Source organism: Emydura macquarii, unplaced genomic scaffold (genome assembly GCF_026122565.2).
Source record: "Emydura macquarii macquarii isolate MOO-44397 ecotype Brisbane River unplaced genomic scaffold, CSIRO-AGI_Emac_v2 contig_3345, whole genome shotgun sequence".
Taxonomy (NCBI): domain Eukaryota; kingdom Metazoa; phylum Chordata; order Testudines; family Chelidae; genus Emydura; species Emydura macquarii.
In genome coordinates, this window is record NW_027133482.1 from 7,781,317 (window position 1) to 7,797,267 (window position 15,951).

Sequence of the window (15,951 nt, forward strand, 5' to 3'; positions counted from 1 at the left end):
GAGGGGCAGCTCTCTGGGGCAGAGACGGCCTTTTTGGTATGTGTTGTTCTTCGCTTACTGCTGTGGGGGCCTGGTCCATGACCACGGCTCCTAGGTGGTAGGGCATTACAAATAACCAATAATCAATGTAGTGATCACACACAGAGCTTGTTCTGCAGCCCTCAGCCCCTGCGGGTTCTGATATTTGGGGCGGGGTTTGCTAAACTCCCTGCACGCTGGGAAGCTGGTGCTCAGAGCTGAGTGCAGGGTCCTGGGGGTTGGGGGGGGGGGGAGGAGCTGTCTCCTCAGGGACTGATGGATGGGCACCTGCCCTCCCTTGTGTTAGCCCCTCACTGAAACTGAGTGGGTCTGTTTGGTTGGCTTCTCTGGAGGAAGCAGGACCCTGGAACGGACACAGCCCAGGGCCAGTGGGGAGAGGCCAGCTCAGGCCAGCCTGATTGACAGGGCGGGCAGGCTAATGAGGGAGCCAGGAGGGTGGGGGGATCCCAGCCCCCGTGTGAGCTGGAGCTGCCTGCTGGGCAGAGCTGACTGGAGCTAGGGACAAAGCAGCCAGCAGCTGGAAGAGGAGCACAGAAAGCTGAATGGAGCCGAGCTGACCCGACCCACAGCAGCGGAGCAGACGGGCATCCCAGAGAGCCGAGCACAGCTGCACGGAGCAGAGCGAGCTGGGGCAGGAGCCGTCTGGAGCCGGGTGCGGTGAGCAGCTGGGCAGAGCGAAGGGGACTCTGGGAGTGTGCGGCTACTGGCAGAGCAGGGAGCTGACTCTGCATCCCTGCAGCGCAGCCAGGGCCTGGACCGTGGGTCTGCGACGTGTGACACAGACTGTGAACCCCAGAGACACTGTGTGTGGGGCCCCGGGCCAGGGGGCAGTGCTGGGGGTTTGCCTTTCACCTGTCTCCTCTTGTCTTATTTTTATTTGCTGTTTGATTGCTGTTTGTGTAACACATTGTGTTGCTTTGCAGTGTGTGCACTGATCAGTGGGGCAGGGACGTGCTCAGTGCAGAGTTAGCACCCGGAGTGGGGACACCCTAGCCCCTGCCCTAAGGGACCACGGCAAGATTGGGCGTTGAGCCCCAGGAATCCTAGGCCCAGGCTTGTCGGGGTTACGGGCACCCCACCACACAGGGGAGCCCTCGAGGTTAGGTGGGCCTCTGGGTAAAGGGAGCGGGAGCAGGGACTCAGATCCTTTTGCTGGGCAACTCTACCGGGGTATTGTACAAGCAAGGAAAGTTCCCCACAATAGCGGGCCCATCCCCCGCTTACACTTGCTCTGGGGGCGGCAGTCTTTGGGACTGATGGGCTTGGAGCCGAGGGCTGGTATCCAGGGTTGGCCTCCATCTCCCCAGGGCTGGATACAGTGGACTGGCCTCTCCCTGCCTGCATGATACACGGCCCAGCATGGACAAGGATCCCATTGCAAACGGCCTGGCCTTATGTCTGGCCCGTCCTCTGCTCCTGCTCTCATTGAGGGGCAGGGCTGGGCTGGTCCCAAAGGAAGGAGAGGGAACCCTGGAGCAGGGTCCTGTGTCCCTGTGGGCCTGGAGAGAAGCGCCGAAGTGGCCCGAGAAGAGGTTGATGGGCTGTGAACCTGACACATGGTGGCGGGGAGGGTGGAGGCAGCAGGAAGGGCACCGGGCCCTGCTGTCTGGAGCAGCCGGATAAACAGCGCACGGGGAAAAGCTGCACGTGCCAAAGAGATCAATGCCTGCGAAGGGCCTGGAAACGGGCTGGGAGTGACAACCTGGGGAAATGCAGCTAGGGAAACCACCGAGCCCCCAGCGCCTTAATGGGACTGGAGAGGAAGGGGCAGCAAGCGAGACCAGTGCAGTACCCCAGAGCAGGGCGTTCCTGCGTGTGCAGCTCTGGTCCCACGTTAGCACAGAGCAAAGGCGTGAGGTCTGTCTTGGGCAGCCAGCCGGGGGAGATTTGAGGGGCACAGCACTCACGGGGGGTGGGTGTTGGGGGGAATGCGGAGGGGGGACCTCAGGAGAACCCCTCTCAGGGCAGCCAGAAGAGACTCCCCCACTGGGGGGGCCGTACACTGGGGGCAGGGCGATCTGGGGAACGGGCGGCCCAGAACCCTAGCGGCTGGGCTGGCTCGGTGGCGATTTGCTAGCACCCGGCACCACAAAGGCAGGGTCCCTGTCCCGCAGAGCTCCGGCTGCCTGAGGGAACCAGCCAGAGCAGTGACCTGGCCTCGCCCTGCAGGGGAGACCCGGGGGGATTGGGGCACGGGGGCGGGGGGGTGTTAAAGTGCAAACACCCTCCCTGCAGGCACTGAATGATGGCCTGTGAGGAGGGGCCTGGTGAGTGGCAGCTTTACCCCCCCCCCCCCCGAGGGAGCATTGCATGCTGGGAGCCACAGCCTGGGGACGGGGTTGCATCCCTGCGTGGAGGGCCTGGCCATGGAGCATCGTCTGCTGGTACCTGCAGCCCCCGGGCTGCCTTGCGGGGTGGGGCGTGTGCAGGCATGCCCCGTTGTAGGGTGATGTGGCCCGTAGGCTCCCGCGGCCCACGGCGGGTCAGCTCCCCGTGGCCCCCAGCCGTGCTTTCGCCATCGCCAGTCACCTATGCCTCGCCGGGAGCAGCAGGCGGGAAGGGCTGCGGAGAGCAGTGGGGGCTGTCGGCTCCCCTGGCACGGGGATGGTGGCACTGCCCTGGTAGCCTGACTGAAGCCGGAGCGGCAGGCCAGGCCCAGCCGGCAGGCCGTGAACAGGGCACTGAGCAGAGGGGGCAGCCCGGGCCCGGGGCTACAGGCAGGAGGAGGGACGGAGGAAATGCCCAGCTGGCGGGATCGAGGGAAAGCAGGGCAGTGACCCCCTGGGAAATGCAGCACGCACGGCTGGGAAAGCAGGCAGGGCCCAGAGAGGGGCTGGGGAGGCAGAGGTAGAGGGAGGGGTGCGGGGGGGATGTAGGGAGTGGGGGGCTCGGGCAGCACCGAGCAGAGCGGCTGGAGGATTGTGACAAGCAGAGGTGAGTGAAGGAAAAGCAGCAGGGAGGGAGGGGCGCAGTTCCAGGGAGCAGCTCTTTGAGCTGCACCAAATCCCTGGCCCCCTGCCCCCCCCCAGCTGGTTTCCTGGCATCCTGCAGGCACCTGAGCAGAATAGCGAGTGAGGCGAGCGTGTCAGCTGGCAGGAAGCTTGCATCCGAATCACAGAGCTGGCCCCAGCCCTGTGCTGGCATCCCACCTCCAGGGACAGCCCCTCCCCCAGCTGCAGCCGTGCACCCCCCCCCACCCCCACCTCCAGGGACAGCCCCTCCCCGGCTGCAGCTGTGCACCCCCACCCCACCTCCAGGGACAGCCCCTCCCCGGCTGCAGCCGTGCACCCCCACCCCCTCCAGGGACACCCCACCCAGCTCCAGGGACAGCCCCTCCCCGGCTGCAGCCATGCACCCCCACCCCAGCTCCAGGGACAGCCCCTCCCCCGGCTGCAGCCATGCACCCCCACCCCAGCTCCAGGGACAGCCCCTCCCCCGGCTGCAGCCATGCACCCCCACCCAGCTCCAGGGACAGCCCCTCCCCTGGCTGGCTGCAGCCATGCACCCCCACCCCAGCTCCAGGGACAGCCCCTCCCCCGGCTGCAGCCATGCACCCCCACCCCAGCTCCAGGGACAGCCCCTCCCCCGGCTGCAGCCATGCACCCCCACCCAGCTCCAGGGACAGCCCCTCCCCCGGCTGCAGCCATGCACCCCCACCCAGCTCCAGGGACAGCCCCTCCCCCGGCTGCAGCCATGCACCCCCACCCCAGCTCCAGGGACAGCCCCTCCCCCGGCTGCAGCCATGCACCCCCACCCCAGCTCCAGGGACAGCCCCTCCCCCGGCTGCAGCCATGCACCCCCACCCCAGCTCCAGGGACAGCCCCTCCCCCGGCTGCAGCCATGCACCCTCACCCCAGCTCCAGGGACAGCCCCGGGCTGCACTGCAGCTGGGGACGGAAGGGCACAAGTAGGCTCCAGAGAGAACCACGCTCTGGTAAGCCCCCTCACTCCAGCGCTGCAGGGGGGCCCTGGCTGCATGCCCACTGCTGGAGCCAAGAGAGACAGACCCATGTGAACCCGTGCAGCGCCAGGCATGCTTCCACCGGTAGAAATGAAAAGATCCTGCTGCTCAGTATCAAAGCCGTGAATGGCCTGGGTCCCGGCTTGTGTGTCTCTAGAACCCACTGCGGTGGCTAGGATCCAGGGCCCTGGTGCTGAGAGACCCGGGGGGAGGCCGGTCGGAACAGCATTTTAGTACAGCTGGTCCTCGGCTGCACTCAGGTTTCTCCTAACCCTTGCCACCTCCCCAGCGAAATGTGAGGCCCCTGCGTCTGTTTGTCTGTCTCCCTGTCTGTGTGTGAGTGTGAATGAAAGCACCAACGGCAATGTGTCAATGAAGCACACGTCACTGGCCAGTCTGTGTGTGTAACGCACACTATTGCTGTTGTTGCAGTGCTGAGCCTGTCCCGCTGTTTGCGTTATTGATACCAGATACCAACGATTCCTTTGGGTTGAGAAGTGAGGAAAACACCAGCCACGATTTCATCCCTTGTGCACTTGGTGGCTGCACACGCCTGGACACACGACCCGGGCCTCTCCTGTCAGTCTGAGAGGTCGCTGTGTTCCACAGATGCGTGGTGCCCCCTGCTTTTCCCTCCCATTGCTGAGAATTGTCTCCCTCCGAAACGCGGACTCATGACTGTGAGGTTCCAGGGCGAGTCCCGGACACCCGGGCAGACAGCCCTGGCAGTGCCAGCTCCCGGCAGGCACGGTTTGTCCGGCTGTCAGCGTGGCTCTGTCAGACCTGATGTCCCACATTTGTGCAGGCTGGAAGGTGTGACCTGATTCTTCACCCCAGGGCCTTCCCCAGGCCGAACACTAATCTGGGCAGTCCTGGTCCGGCCTTGGCGCCAGACGCAGAGGGGGACTGGTGTGACACGGCGGGACAAAGAATCTAGCCCTCAGCTCGGTGCTTGGGCTGTTTTCTCCAGGGCTGCCCGGAGTTTTAGAATCATAGACTAGGGTTGGCAGGGACCTCAGGAGGTGTCTAGTCCCAGCCCCTGCTCAGAGCAGGACTAACCTCAGCTAAATAATCCCAGCCAGGGCTGTGTCAAACCGGGCCTTAAAAACCTCTAAGGATGGAGATTCCACCACCTCCCTAGGTAACCCATTCCAGTGCTTCACCACCCTCCTAGGGAAACACTGTTTCCTAATGTCCAACCTAGACCTCACCCCCTGCAACTTGAGACTGTTGCTCCTTGTTCTGTCATCTGCCACCACCGAGAACAGCCTAGCCCCATCCTCCCTGGAACCCCCTTTCAGGTAGTTAAAGGCTGCTATCAAATCCCCCCTCACTCTTCTCTTCTGCAGACTAATTTTGATCAGGTGCAATTTCCCGACAGCTCTGATCCACTCCAGGGTTTGGCTGCTGTACGGATCCGTTATAAACAACCTCGCCGCCCATGGGCTGTGTGTGGTTTACTTTTCCCTAGGCTGGTGCAGGACGTTCCCGGCTAGTTCTGCAGGGAGCAGGGGACCCACCGCCAGATTATCTGGTGGCTGAGCAGACAAGTGGAGTCCCTGGCTCTGTTGCTGCGTGTCCGTGTAACCTGGTGACCAGAGCAGGGCAGGGAAGGCAGAACGCCCAGTCCAGATTCAGCAAAGGGCTGAGAATAATAGTAGGGCACCGCCTTCCTCTGGGTCCGCTCCGCCACCGCCACGGCATGTTTTCTTCTCCCTTGTAAATTCTCAGGGGCGGGGTGAGCCCTGACACCTGGGCCGTGCAGAGCGCAGAGTCGGGACTCCTGGGTTCCAGCCCCAGCTCCGGGAGGGCGGTGGGGGCCCGTGGTTAGCTCGGTGGGGGCCAGGCTTCTCTCCCAGCTCAGTTCCTCTGCCTGCCCTTCCGCTGGGGGTCCTGGCTACGGTGCGGCCCCAGCCCGCATTTGTCCCGCTTTCCCCCCGGGCAGGGGAGGCGCCGGGAGCCGGGCGAATCGGCCCGGCTGGGAGCGGAGGCCCCCGCCCCGCGGCGCAGAGTCCAGCCCAGCTTTTCGCTGCCTCTCCGCCGCCGAGCGAGCAGCGAGCGAGCGGCCGGGCGCGCTCGGCTCGGCCTGAGCGAGCGCAGCGCTGCGCGGCTGCAGCGGCGGGAGCGCGGGGCCGGGCCGGGGCGCAGCGCGGCGCGGCGCAGCGCAGCGGGGAGGCGGCGGCATGGATTGCCTGGAGCGCCGCTGCCGCGACGCCGCCGCCTTCGACTTCTGGACCGACTACCTGGGGCTGTCCACGCTGGTGCGCCCGGCCCGGCCGCCCAGCGCCGCGCCCGCCGCCGCCCCCAGCGCCGCGCCCTGCGCCTGCCCCTGCGCCCGGCCCGGCTGCGGCGCGCCCGGCCCCGCCGGCCCCCTGCGCGACCTGGAGGAGCGCGTCGCCCTCTTCCGCCCCTTCCAGCCCGCGGGCGGCGGGGCGCTGCGGCCGGGCCGCGGCCGGGCCTCGGGGGGCGGCTGCGCGGCCGGCCTGGGGCTCTTGGGCGCGCAGCGCCGGGCGCGGCCGGGCGCCCCCGGCGGCAGGGGCCGGGCCAAGCCGGAGCCCCGGATCTGCGTCTTCTGCCGGAACAACGGCGCGCCCGAGGAGGTCTTCGGCTCGCACGTGCTGAAGGGGCTGGACGGCCGCGTGGTGTGCCCGGTGCTGCGCGCCTACACCTGCCCGCTCTGCAGCGCCCGCGGCGACAACGCGCACACCGTCAAGTACTGCCCGCTCTCCCGCCAGCGCCACCGGCACCCGCACCCCGAGCGGGACCCGGACCCCGAGCCCGACCCCGAGCGGCCGCCGCAGCGCGTCCTCAAGGGCCGGCCCGCCCCCGCCTGCAGATCCTCCCCGGGCCGCCGCCTGCAGATCCTCTAGACCTGGCTCGGCTCGGCTCGGCGCAGGGACCATCAGACACGCATCGCGCGTGTCACACGCTCAGCCGGACACACACACACTCAGCCGGACATACACACACACCACTTGCACACACAGCCTGACACACACACCTGCATCGCACAATCAGCCCGATACACACACACACACACACACACACGGCATCTAGGGTGACCAGGTAGCAAGTGTGGGACATGGGGAGGGGGAGGAGGCAGTAGGCGCCTGTAGAAAACGAAGCCCTGGTCTCAGGACTGTTCCTGTGGAATCAGGACATCTGGTCACCCCTAGCTGCATTGCACACACAGCCCGACACCCCCACCACACTGACATACACACGCAGCCCGACACCCCCACCACTGGCACACTTAGCCTGCATTGCACACCCCGCATCACACACACACACACTGCCTCACACTCAGTCCAACATAGAGCACTGCACGCTCGCCCTGCAGCCCTCCCTGCTGTACGCACCCCCATGCAGGAGCACAGGCATGCTCCCTGTACCCCACTCACACACAGACACCCCTGGCTGCCCTGTCTGTCCGGCTGTGGTGAGAGGCATGGGGACGGGAGGGGGTGCCGTTCCCGTGGGCTGGGTTCCTCTGAGCTGCCTGTACAGCACAAACTGGACAAGGAGCTGGAGCAAGAACAGCTCTGCCCTGGGGCGGGGGATCTTTGTGACGCGGCTCCAGAAGGGCTGTCACTGGATGCCTTAGTGACCAGCAGAACCTGTATTGCAGACAAACTGGACCAGAACAAAAAGCAATCCCCCCTCAGCTTCTCCCCCGTCCCCCCGGCAGCTGGGCTGCAGTGTCTCCCCCTCCCAGTCTGGGGTCCTGGGGCAGCGATGTCTTCCCCCTGCTCCCCACCCGCAGCCAGGGGCTTTGGGGCCTCCCTGCCCTGCTGGTTTCTTTCCAGCTGCCTCTTCAACACTGTGAGTTTTTCTTGTTTTGGGTTTTTTACAGTTGGAGGCCTGGAAAATCCACCCCCAGTGCTGATTCCCAGGCCTTTGGCCTTCCTCTGGCCCAGCCCTGGGCAGGGCCCAGCCCAGCATTGCTGATGGTGGCCTCGTGTTTACAGCAGGGAGGGGAAAAAAGCCTAACACTGGTGCAGGGAGAGAAAAATGTGGCTGCCTTTGGAAGGAGCGGGGCCCTTGCCAGGCCCAGCGTGGGGAGGGGAGCAGAAGCCCTGGGGCCCACAGCCGTTCACTGACTCCCCTCCAGACCCTGGCGTGGGTTTTTCCCTGTAGGAAAATTCTTTTGTCTGTCTCCCCAATTGAATTGTAGAGAGACAAGATTCCCCCTACCTGCTTCCCACCCCTCAACTGACACTGCGGGGCTCTGGGTGGGCAGACTGGTGTGAAATCAGATGTTCACATCCCCTCCAGTTCCCCTCTGCCCCCCCAGCAAAGAAAGATTATCTTAAGCTTTTAACTAAACATGAAAAAAAATCAGAAATGCACCAGTTGCATGGAAATACACTTTATGGGGGGGTCAGAATATGTAGGTCTTTGCATTGTACAAACCTGTTTGTGTCGGTACGTATCGTATCGTGTATGCGAGAGCGTGTGTGTGAGTGTGTGCAGATATAGCACTACATATATATGGTGTGTGCACACCTAATCCAAATATGAAGCAAAAATGTCTGTCTCCGTACTGAATGTATTCGATTCTAAGAGGTATTGTCTAAGCCGGACTGCACATATCACAGTTTTGTTTACCAAAGTGAATCCATTTTTTAAAAAAAGATTTAAAAAAATAGGAGATTTAAGGAAAAATGTATTAGATTTTCAGTGTTGTATATAAAGTGTTTATTGTAAATATGGTATTTTAACTTGTCCAGCTGATTAGTGAGGGCGTTCTACCTCAAGCGAGAGAGTGGGGTTCTGGTTTGTTGCTCTGATAATTTCTGAATTTTACTTGCTATTGAAGGTAAATAACTAAAGTTTATAAATGTTTCCTGCTGTTTGTAAGAGGATTTAATAGTATTGAATAATTTTAATAGGTATTTTTCAATCTTTGTATAACATAATTGTATTTTTTTTGCATTACATATTTTGGGGATATTATTTCAATGGAGCTTTTATGAAAACCAGCCAACACCACAAATTGCGACGTGGCTGTAGGTGTGCGTGTGAGAATCGGGAGGGCTACGCCTGCTGCGGCTCTGGTCTGTGATGTCCCATCTTGGAGGTCTTGGGGCCAGTGGCTGAGACGTGTTTTCTGTTCACGACGGTTTCGCCAAGTGTCACGGAAGTTTTTATTGAAGAATAACCCTGGTGCTGCTGATCCTGTTGAGATGGTTATTTATTGCTGTATGCTGCGGGGCAGACCTTGTCCAGAAGGAATCACTCAAGTAATAAACAGTTTGACCAATTATTCTACAGGCCGTTGGTGTGTCTGGCCGTTTGGTGCTGGGAATCGGGTGGGAAACAAAGCCTGACAGATGAACTGCGGGAGCTAGATTTAGGCCTCCCACAGCGGCAGCTGTTACAAAGCGGGATCTGCCTTGACTTGTTCTGCTGCCGGTGGATACCTGCAGCTACCCCAACCTTTTGGGGACCTGCAAGGAGGTCTCTTGGGAGCTGGGATGCTCGGAGTCCCCAGCCTGGGCAGAGCGTCAGGAGGAAATGGAGTCTGGACAGGGTCTAGCATAGCCTGGGGTTCAAACTGCTGGCAAGCCAGGGGGTAATCCTGTAATTGCGGGCTGGGTCCCAGTGCATGCGCACAGGGGGACGGAGGCCATCCATGTTCTTTGAATGGGGTAGCGTGTATTTAATCAGATCTCTCCGAGGCGCCTTCCTAAATCAGTGCCTGGCTGCCACAGGTGCTGCTACGGCGCTATGGGGGGAGCCTTTCCCCTGCAGGGCACTGGTTCGAATCCCGACCTGCTCAGCAGAGATCACAGCAGTTCCCATCTAGGGATGGCGCCTGCCCGTGGACGGCTAGCCCTTGTGTGCGATGAGTTTGGGGGTCTCAGCTCCCAGATGACAAGTCCTGTACTTCGCACTGGCTGGACGGAGTCAGCAGAGGCCAAGACTGCCTGGGCCATGGAGACTGAGCTGGCCCTCGTGACCCAGTGGAAGGGTCCATCTCCCAGTCAGGGCTGGGGCAGGTTGGCAGGGCTGTGTGGGGGCCTTGCCCTGCTGCTGCCCTGGAGGGACGGGGTGTCCTTCACCAGGGCTGCCAGGCTACCATTTTTACTAGCCCTAAAACCCTGCCTCCCGCTTCCTGCCCCTGTTCAGGGGCCCCGTCACGAGCCCTGCCACTGCAGGAGGCGCCATCTCTGTTAGTCTTGGCGTGAGAGAGGAGCTCCCAGTACCGCACGGGGAAAGGGTCCTACGCCCCGGCGTTCCCCAGACGCCAGAGGAGAAGGAGACGGAGGCCTAGCCTGGACCAGAGAGAAGACTCAGGATGGTGTCTCTGCCTGGCCTCCATCAGCCGTCCCCAGCCCAACACTGCAACTCTGCTCCTGATGTGCAGGACGCCTGTTTGCACACGGCACTCGCCCGGTCCCAGAAACACCGCACATGCAGCAGGGACCCCCTCCAGCAGGGCTTTTCCTCAGCCCAGCGGCTGGCAGAGGTGTCAGCACCCTCTGGACACTGGACCTCCGGCGAGTTCCGAATCAGTGCGATCGGCTGGCTCTGGGCTGACCCGGGGCAGACAGCGCCCCTGTCCCAGCTGGACATGAAGGTAAACGGAGAAGCTGCTTCTGTCGCCCACACGAGGAATCGAGTCCCTTGGGGCTATCCTCGATTCTACACCACGACAGGCGACCTGCTCAGGAAAGGAGCTCTCCTACGCAGCCCGGCCCCGGGCCGCAGGCTCCCCTGAGGACAGCAGTGAGTGTTCAAGTACCTCTGGTGCTCCGCTGTAGGTGCGGTCGCATCTCCTGTGCCAGGGATCAGAGATCTTTGGTGGCAGTGCCCGGTGGGCTGCACATACGCTCCTCCCCACCTCCAGCTGTGAGTTGGGCAGTCCAACCACCCGTGGTTCCTTCTCAACCACTTTTGGTCTGGGACAAAACCCTGAGCAGGACCCTTCGGTCATCCCTCGTCCTCAGTCAGAGCAGTCACCGGGGGTTCCACTGCGCACTGGTAGGTAGCAGCCGTTTCCTTTCATTTTCTTCCGCCTTCTAAAATACATTTTTTAGAAGGGGGAAGAAGATGAAAGGAAACAGCCACTGGGTTTTTTCCGTGGCTCTTTCCTCCTCGTTAGCGTAGCTTCGCGCAGGTTTCCCTGTCGTCTTCCACGCCCTTCCCGATCGGGAACCTCTCCCGGCTGGGGTTATGCCCGGATCCCAAGTGCCTCACTTGCCTGGGGGCCGCCCCGTGCGCTCGCAAGGCACCCGCTGCCTGGGGCGGGCCCCGTCGCTCAGGAGGGCACCCGCTGCCTCTGCGTGAAGGCCCCGTCCAGAACGGACGGTGAGCTGAGGCTAAAGCTTTTACTCACGGAGCGCTCTCTGCGACCAGCCTCAGACCGTGGCCCTGCTCCCGCTCCTACGTGGCGCTCACCAGGGGCGCAGTCACCAGCCAGCCCTCCCTCGCCGCGCATCACCCTCTCCCGCCAGACGACACCTTCTCAGGAGTCGCCTCGGAAAAAGCATCCCAGCGAGCTGCCTAGCCCAGCATCCTCAGCTGCACAACGGTCCGGGCACTCTGGCCCCCACGAGGTCAGGCCCCAGGACCCTGCAGGGTGGGTCCACAGGCGGAAACGCTCTCCGCACCGAGAAAGACCGTGTCAGACGTACCGACCGCCTCGGCAAAACCGATCCCGAGTGCGCCGGCAGCGGCAAGGCCTGGGCACCGTGCGCCCCTCACACCACCCGCTGGCCGCTCGAGGGGACGTACTCCCCGCTCGGCACCGGCTGTGCCCTCAACCACTGCGCTGCCACGGCGCCCGTGACGCTGCTGCCAGGCCCACGGGGCTTCAGACACCCCGAGACCTCGTCATCTCGGCCACGCCAGAGTCTCCCCTTCTCCGCGGCCAGTTCCCTGCTCAGTCTAGCCTCCCTCCAGAGACACAGCAGCACCCTCCTTCCCTGCTGGGGACCGCAGCACCCTTCTCAATCGAGCAGGAGGAGGAGGAGGAGGAGGGGTGTCATATCAAGAGCAGACACACACAGAACCGGCCTCTCGTCCCCGACACCCAGTGACCAGAACGGAACCAGGTCCCTGGTTTGGACCCACATGGATGCAACCCCACATGCCAATTCCTCCCCTATGGGCCCCGGGGTGTGTCTGGGGCGCTCTCCCAACCCGCCCGCAGAGCAGAGGCAGACACAAAGGCGACCTCTGTCTCCATCAGTCTCTAGCCCGCCTGCCACAGAGCAAGAAAGGCTGGCGGAGCGGGGGAGGAAGTGGAGGAAGGGTGTCACCACACACCCATTTCTCCTCATCTTCCCTGATGCAGCCCCCGTGCCACCACCTCCAGCGTCTGCGGACGCCTCTTAGCAATGTCAGCAGCTGTTCCCCAGGGTGGCGGATTCTCTCTAGGTCCCGCTGGAGGAAGTCAGAGAGCAACAGCACACGTTGCTCGAAATCCCGCGAGCCTCTGCGTCTGCCAAAATAGTGCTTCTGGCCAACAAGGCCTTGCGGGACCCCAGCCTCAATTCCAGCCGCCTGCATGCAAGCGGACAAGAAATACTGTGTCCCCATTAAAGACATGGAGTGTCTTTGCTCCCACCCTACTCCGACCTCCCTGGCGGTCAATGCGGTGCAAGAGAAGGGGCAGCAACCCACCCTAGAACAACCCCCTCTGAAAGGGACTGGAAGAGGCTAGACCTCTTTGGTCCTAAAGCCTATTTCTCAGCCAGCTCCACTTCCGCATCGCTGGTTATGAGGCACTCCTGGCGAAATACAATCCTAGAAACTATTTGAAATTCCAAGAATGTTGTCAGCATCTCCCAGACCACAAACAGGCCCAGTCCCAGGCACTGGGCACGGAGGGAGAACCCTTGGCCCACACGGCGCTGCAAGCCTCTCTGGACTCGGCAGAGATGGTTGCCTGCTCCGTTGCACCATCGTGGTGATGAGATGAGTGTCGTGGCTCCCCGAAGAGGTGCATACCACTGAGCAGGAGCTCCCCTGTGGGGACCTAAACTCTTCGGCGAGCGCACGGCTGAGTCCTGACGTACCTTAAAGACTCGGGAGTGACACTCCGCTCACTGGGTATCTGAACACCGGCGCTGAAGGGAGACAGGGTAAATTCCAGGCTACCCCACGGTATCGACCTCCACATTTCATGCCTCAGCAGCAGTATGACCTGCCACGCTGGCGACAGAGGGCCCTCCCCCCCCAGGGCAGGCAGACACCAACACGAGCTGCTGCGCCTCACGCAGCCACCTCCCAACAGCAGTTCTGAAGTTTTGACTGAGGCCCTGAGATGCCTCCCTCTGGTCCAGATGCTCCAGTCATCTTCACTAGACCATCAGTTTGGCAATTGCTTGACCCCTTTCTATCCATCGGGGCGACAAATCCCCTTGGACAAGTGGCTCTTGGAAGTCATCAGTGAAGGGTACTCTGCCACCCACCCGCCTCCTCCCCGTCCCTCTTCAGGGACCCTTCTCACCAGCACCCGCTATGGGAAGAAATGAACCCCTTCTACAACTGGGAGCTGCAGAACTGCTCCCATTCCAGTATGGAGGAAAAGGGTTTGGGTTGCACGATTTTCTGATTCAAAAGAAATCCGGCGGGTGGAGGCCTCGTCTGGACCCGAGAAACCTCAACAAGTTCGTCAAAGTACAACCGTTCCAGGTGGTCACGATATCAACAATTATCCCAGCACTGGAACAGGGGGTCTGGCTCTCGGCCCTCAGCCTCCAAGACGCATACTTTCATATCACCGTACACCCTCCCACAGGCAATTCCTCAGATTCATCCTGGGTCCGACCACTACCAAAACCAGGGCAGCGCCCAGGGTATTTTCCGAAGTCCTCACGGTGGTGGCGGCGCACCTACGCAAACGAGGGATTGTAATATTCCCATCCCTAGACGATTGCTCCCCAGGGCTCCGTCCAGAGTCAAGGCTGGTGAAGCCGTCAGGAAATCAATGGGCCTTTTCTCAAACCTCGGCCTCCAGATAAATATGCACAGTCCCAGTGCAGCGCCTGGACTTTATCGGGGCCCAGCTGGGTGCAATTCAAGCCAGAGCCTTCCTCCCAGCTCCCAGATTTTCTGCAGTAGTGAGTCTGGGTTCCACGGTCAGGACCAGCCCGCAGATCTCTGCCAGGACATGTCTGCCACTGCTTGGCCCTATGGCAGCGGCCGTGCGTGTGGTAAACACGTCAGGCTACACATGCGCTGTCTCCAGGCCTGGCTATGAACAGCGTCCTGGCCCCACAGACACAGCCTAAACCAGCTCCTGGCGATACCAGTCAAGGACTCATTAGACTGGTGGACACAACCCCAAAACGTCCCTTTCCTACAACCAGCACCACTGGGCAAGACAGCTGGCCCCTCCCAGAATCCACGGTGCACAGCAACCTCCCAGAGCTGGGGCCGGCCGCAGGGCAGCGTGTGGCGTCACTTCCTATCGCTGAGCAGGCAAAGGGCTGTCAGAGCAATGATGGACATCGCCTGCACATTCCACCTCAGCAGACAAAGGGGAGCCGGGTCACAGCCCCTGTCCTCAGAAGCACCGAAATCGTGGCACTGGCGTGTGCAGCACAACTTGGCCGCGTACCGACCTGACGTCAGAATGTCACGGCAGACACACGGAGCAGGAGAGTCTCACGGTCCCCAGCACCCCACAGCACGAATTCCACCACGGGGTCCCTGAACAGAGATCTCTGCACCACGCCCGACAGCGCCAAACGCCCACAGCTCTGCTCGAGAGCGGGACTAGGCCGCCTGTCTCGTGGGGACACGTTCCTCCTCACGTGGGATGCAGCCCTGCTCCCCGCCTTCCCACCATCCCTGCTGTTCAAAGTACTTCCCAGGGCACGGGCAGAACAAGCCGGAGTGGTTCTCATCGCCCCAGCGGGTCCAGGACAGATTTGGCATCTTACCTCCTGCGCACGGCGCTCTGCCCACAGCTGGCTCCACAGCTCCTCTTGCGGGACGCAGGCCAGATCCTCCTTCCCAGTCTAGAACTCCTCCCTCTGAAGGCATAGCTCCTGCCTGGGTCCGGGAGCCAGAGATGAGCCATTCAGAAGAGGTGAAAGAGATTCTTTTACACGGCAGATGTGCTACAACTCGCCACGCGTACCTCTGTGCAGTGACAAGATCCCGGACGTGGTGTCTCCGCCGCGAATGTTCCTTTACCGCTCGGTCCAGGCTGCACCCTAGCATGTAAGAAACCGGGACTATCCACAAATCCCATTCGCGTACACCTCGTGGCCAGCACTGCCTTCCAGCCCCGCATGCAAGCCATTCCGTGTTTACTGCCGTGGGCCGCGTCACGCCTCCCGAGAGAACGCTGCCTGGTTCCACCGCGCGGGAGCTGCTTCGGCGCTGATCCTGGGCGTGGGAAGCAGCCACACGACGGGCGGGTTATGCTTGTACTAGACGTCCTGCCATCACAGCAGCTCCCAGAGCTGAGCCTAGGGTGACCAGATGTCCCAATTGTACAGGGGCTGCCCCAATATTCGGGGCTCAGTCTTATATAGGAGCATATTGCCCCCACCCTGGCCCGGTTGTTCACATTTGCTGTCTGGTCACCCTAGCTGAGGCCGACTTTAGGAAACCTGTTTCTTCAGTCTTTGCTCGAGGGGACTCCAAATCCCCAGCACCTGCCGGTGGGAACCATCTGACGTGGAGGATAGACGGGCACAATCACCGGAAGGACCAGAGATGCTTCCTCACCTGTTATGCTGTGACACACTCCGTGCCCCATCTTGTTCTGCTGCGTGGAGTCTGATGTCACCAAGGTCCCAGGGTGCAGGCGCCGAGCGGGGCTCGGGGCAGTCAGCCACCCCCAGCCTTCCTCTCCAGCTACCTGCGAGTCAGGGTCACTGGCGGGACACGGCCGGGAGCCGGGTGGGTGCTGCTTACTTAGTCCAGCTGTCGCACTCCTGCACCTGGCTGCCCCCCGCACAGATCAACACGGATCTTCCAGCGCA

General features: G+C 61.7%; 1 protein-coding gene across 1 annotated transcript; it reads left to right on the forward strand.

Annotated features, from left to right (window-relative positions):
* The first annotated feature begins 5,679 nt into the window (after positions 1-5,679).
* Positions 5,680-9,257, forward strand: LOC137143635 (nanos homolog 1-like). The gene has a single exon (XM_067533526.1). It carries the CDS (start codon positions 6,184-6,186, stop codon positions 6,868-6,870), a length of 687 nt encoding a protein of 228 aa, XP_067389627.1. The 5' UTR covers positions 5,680-6,183; the 3' UTR covers positions 6,871-9,257.
* The last annotated feature ends 6,694 nt before the right edge of the window (positions 9,258-15,951 follow it).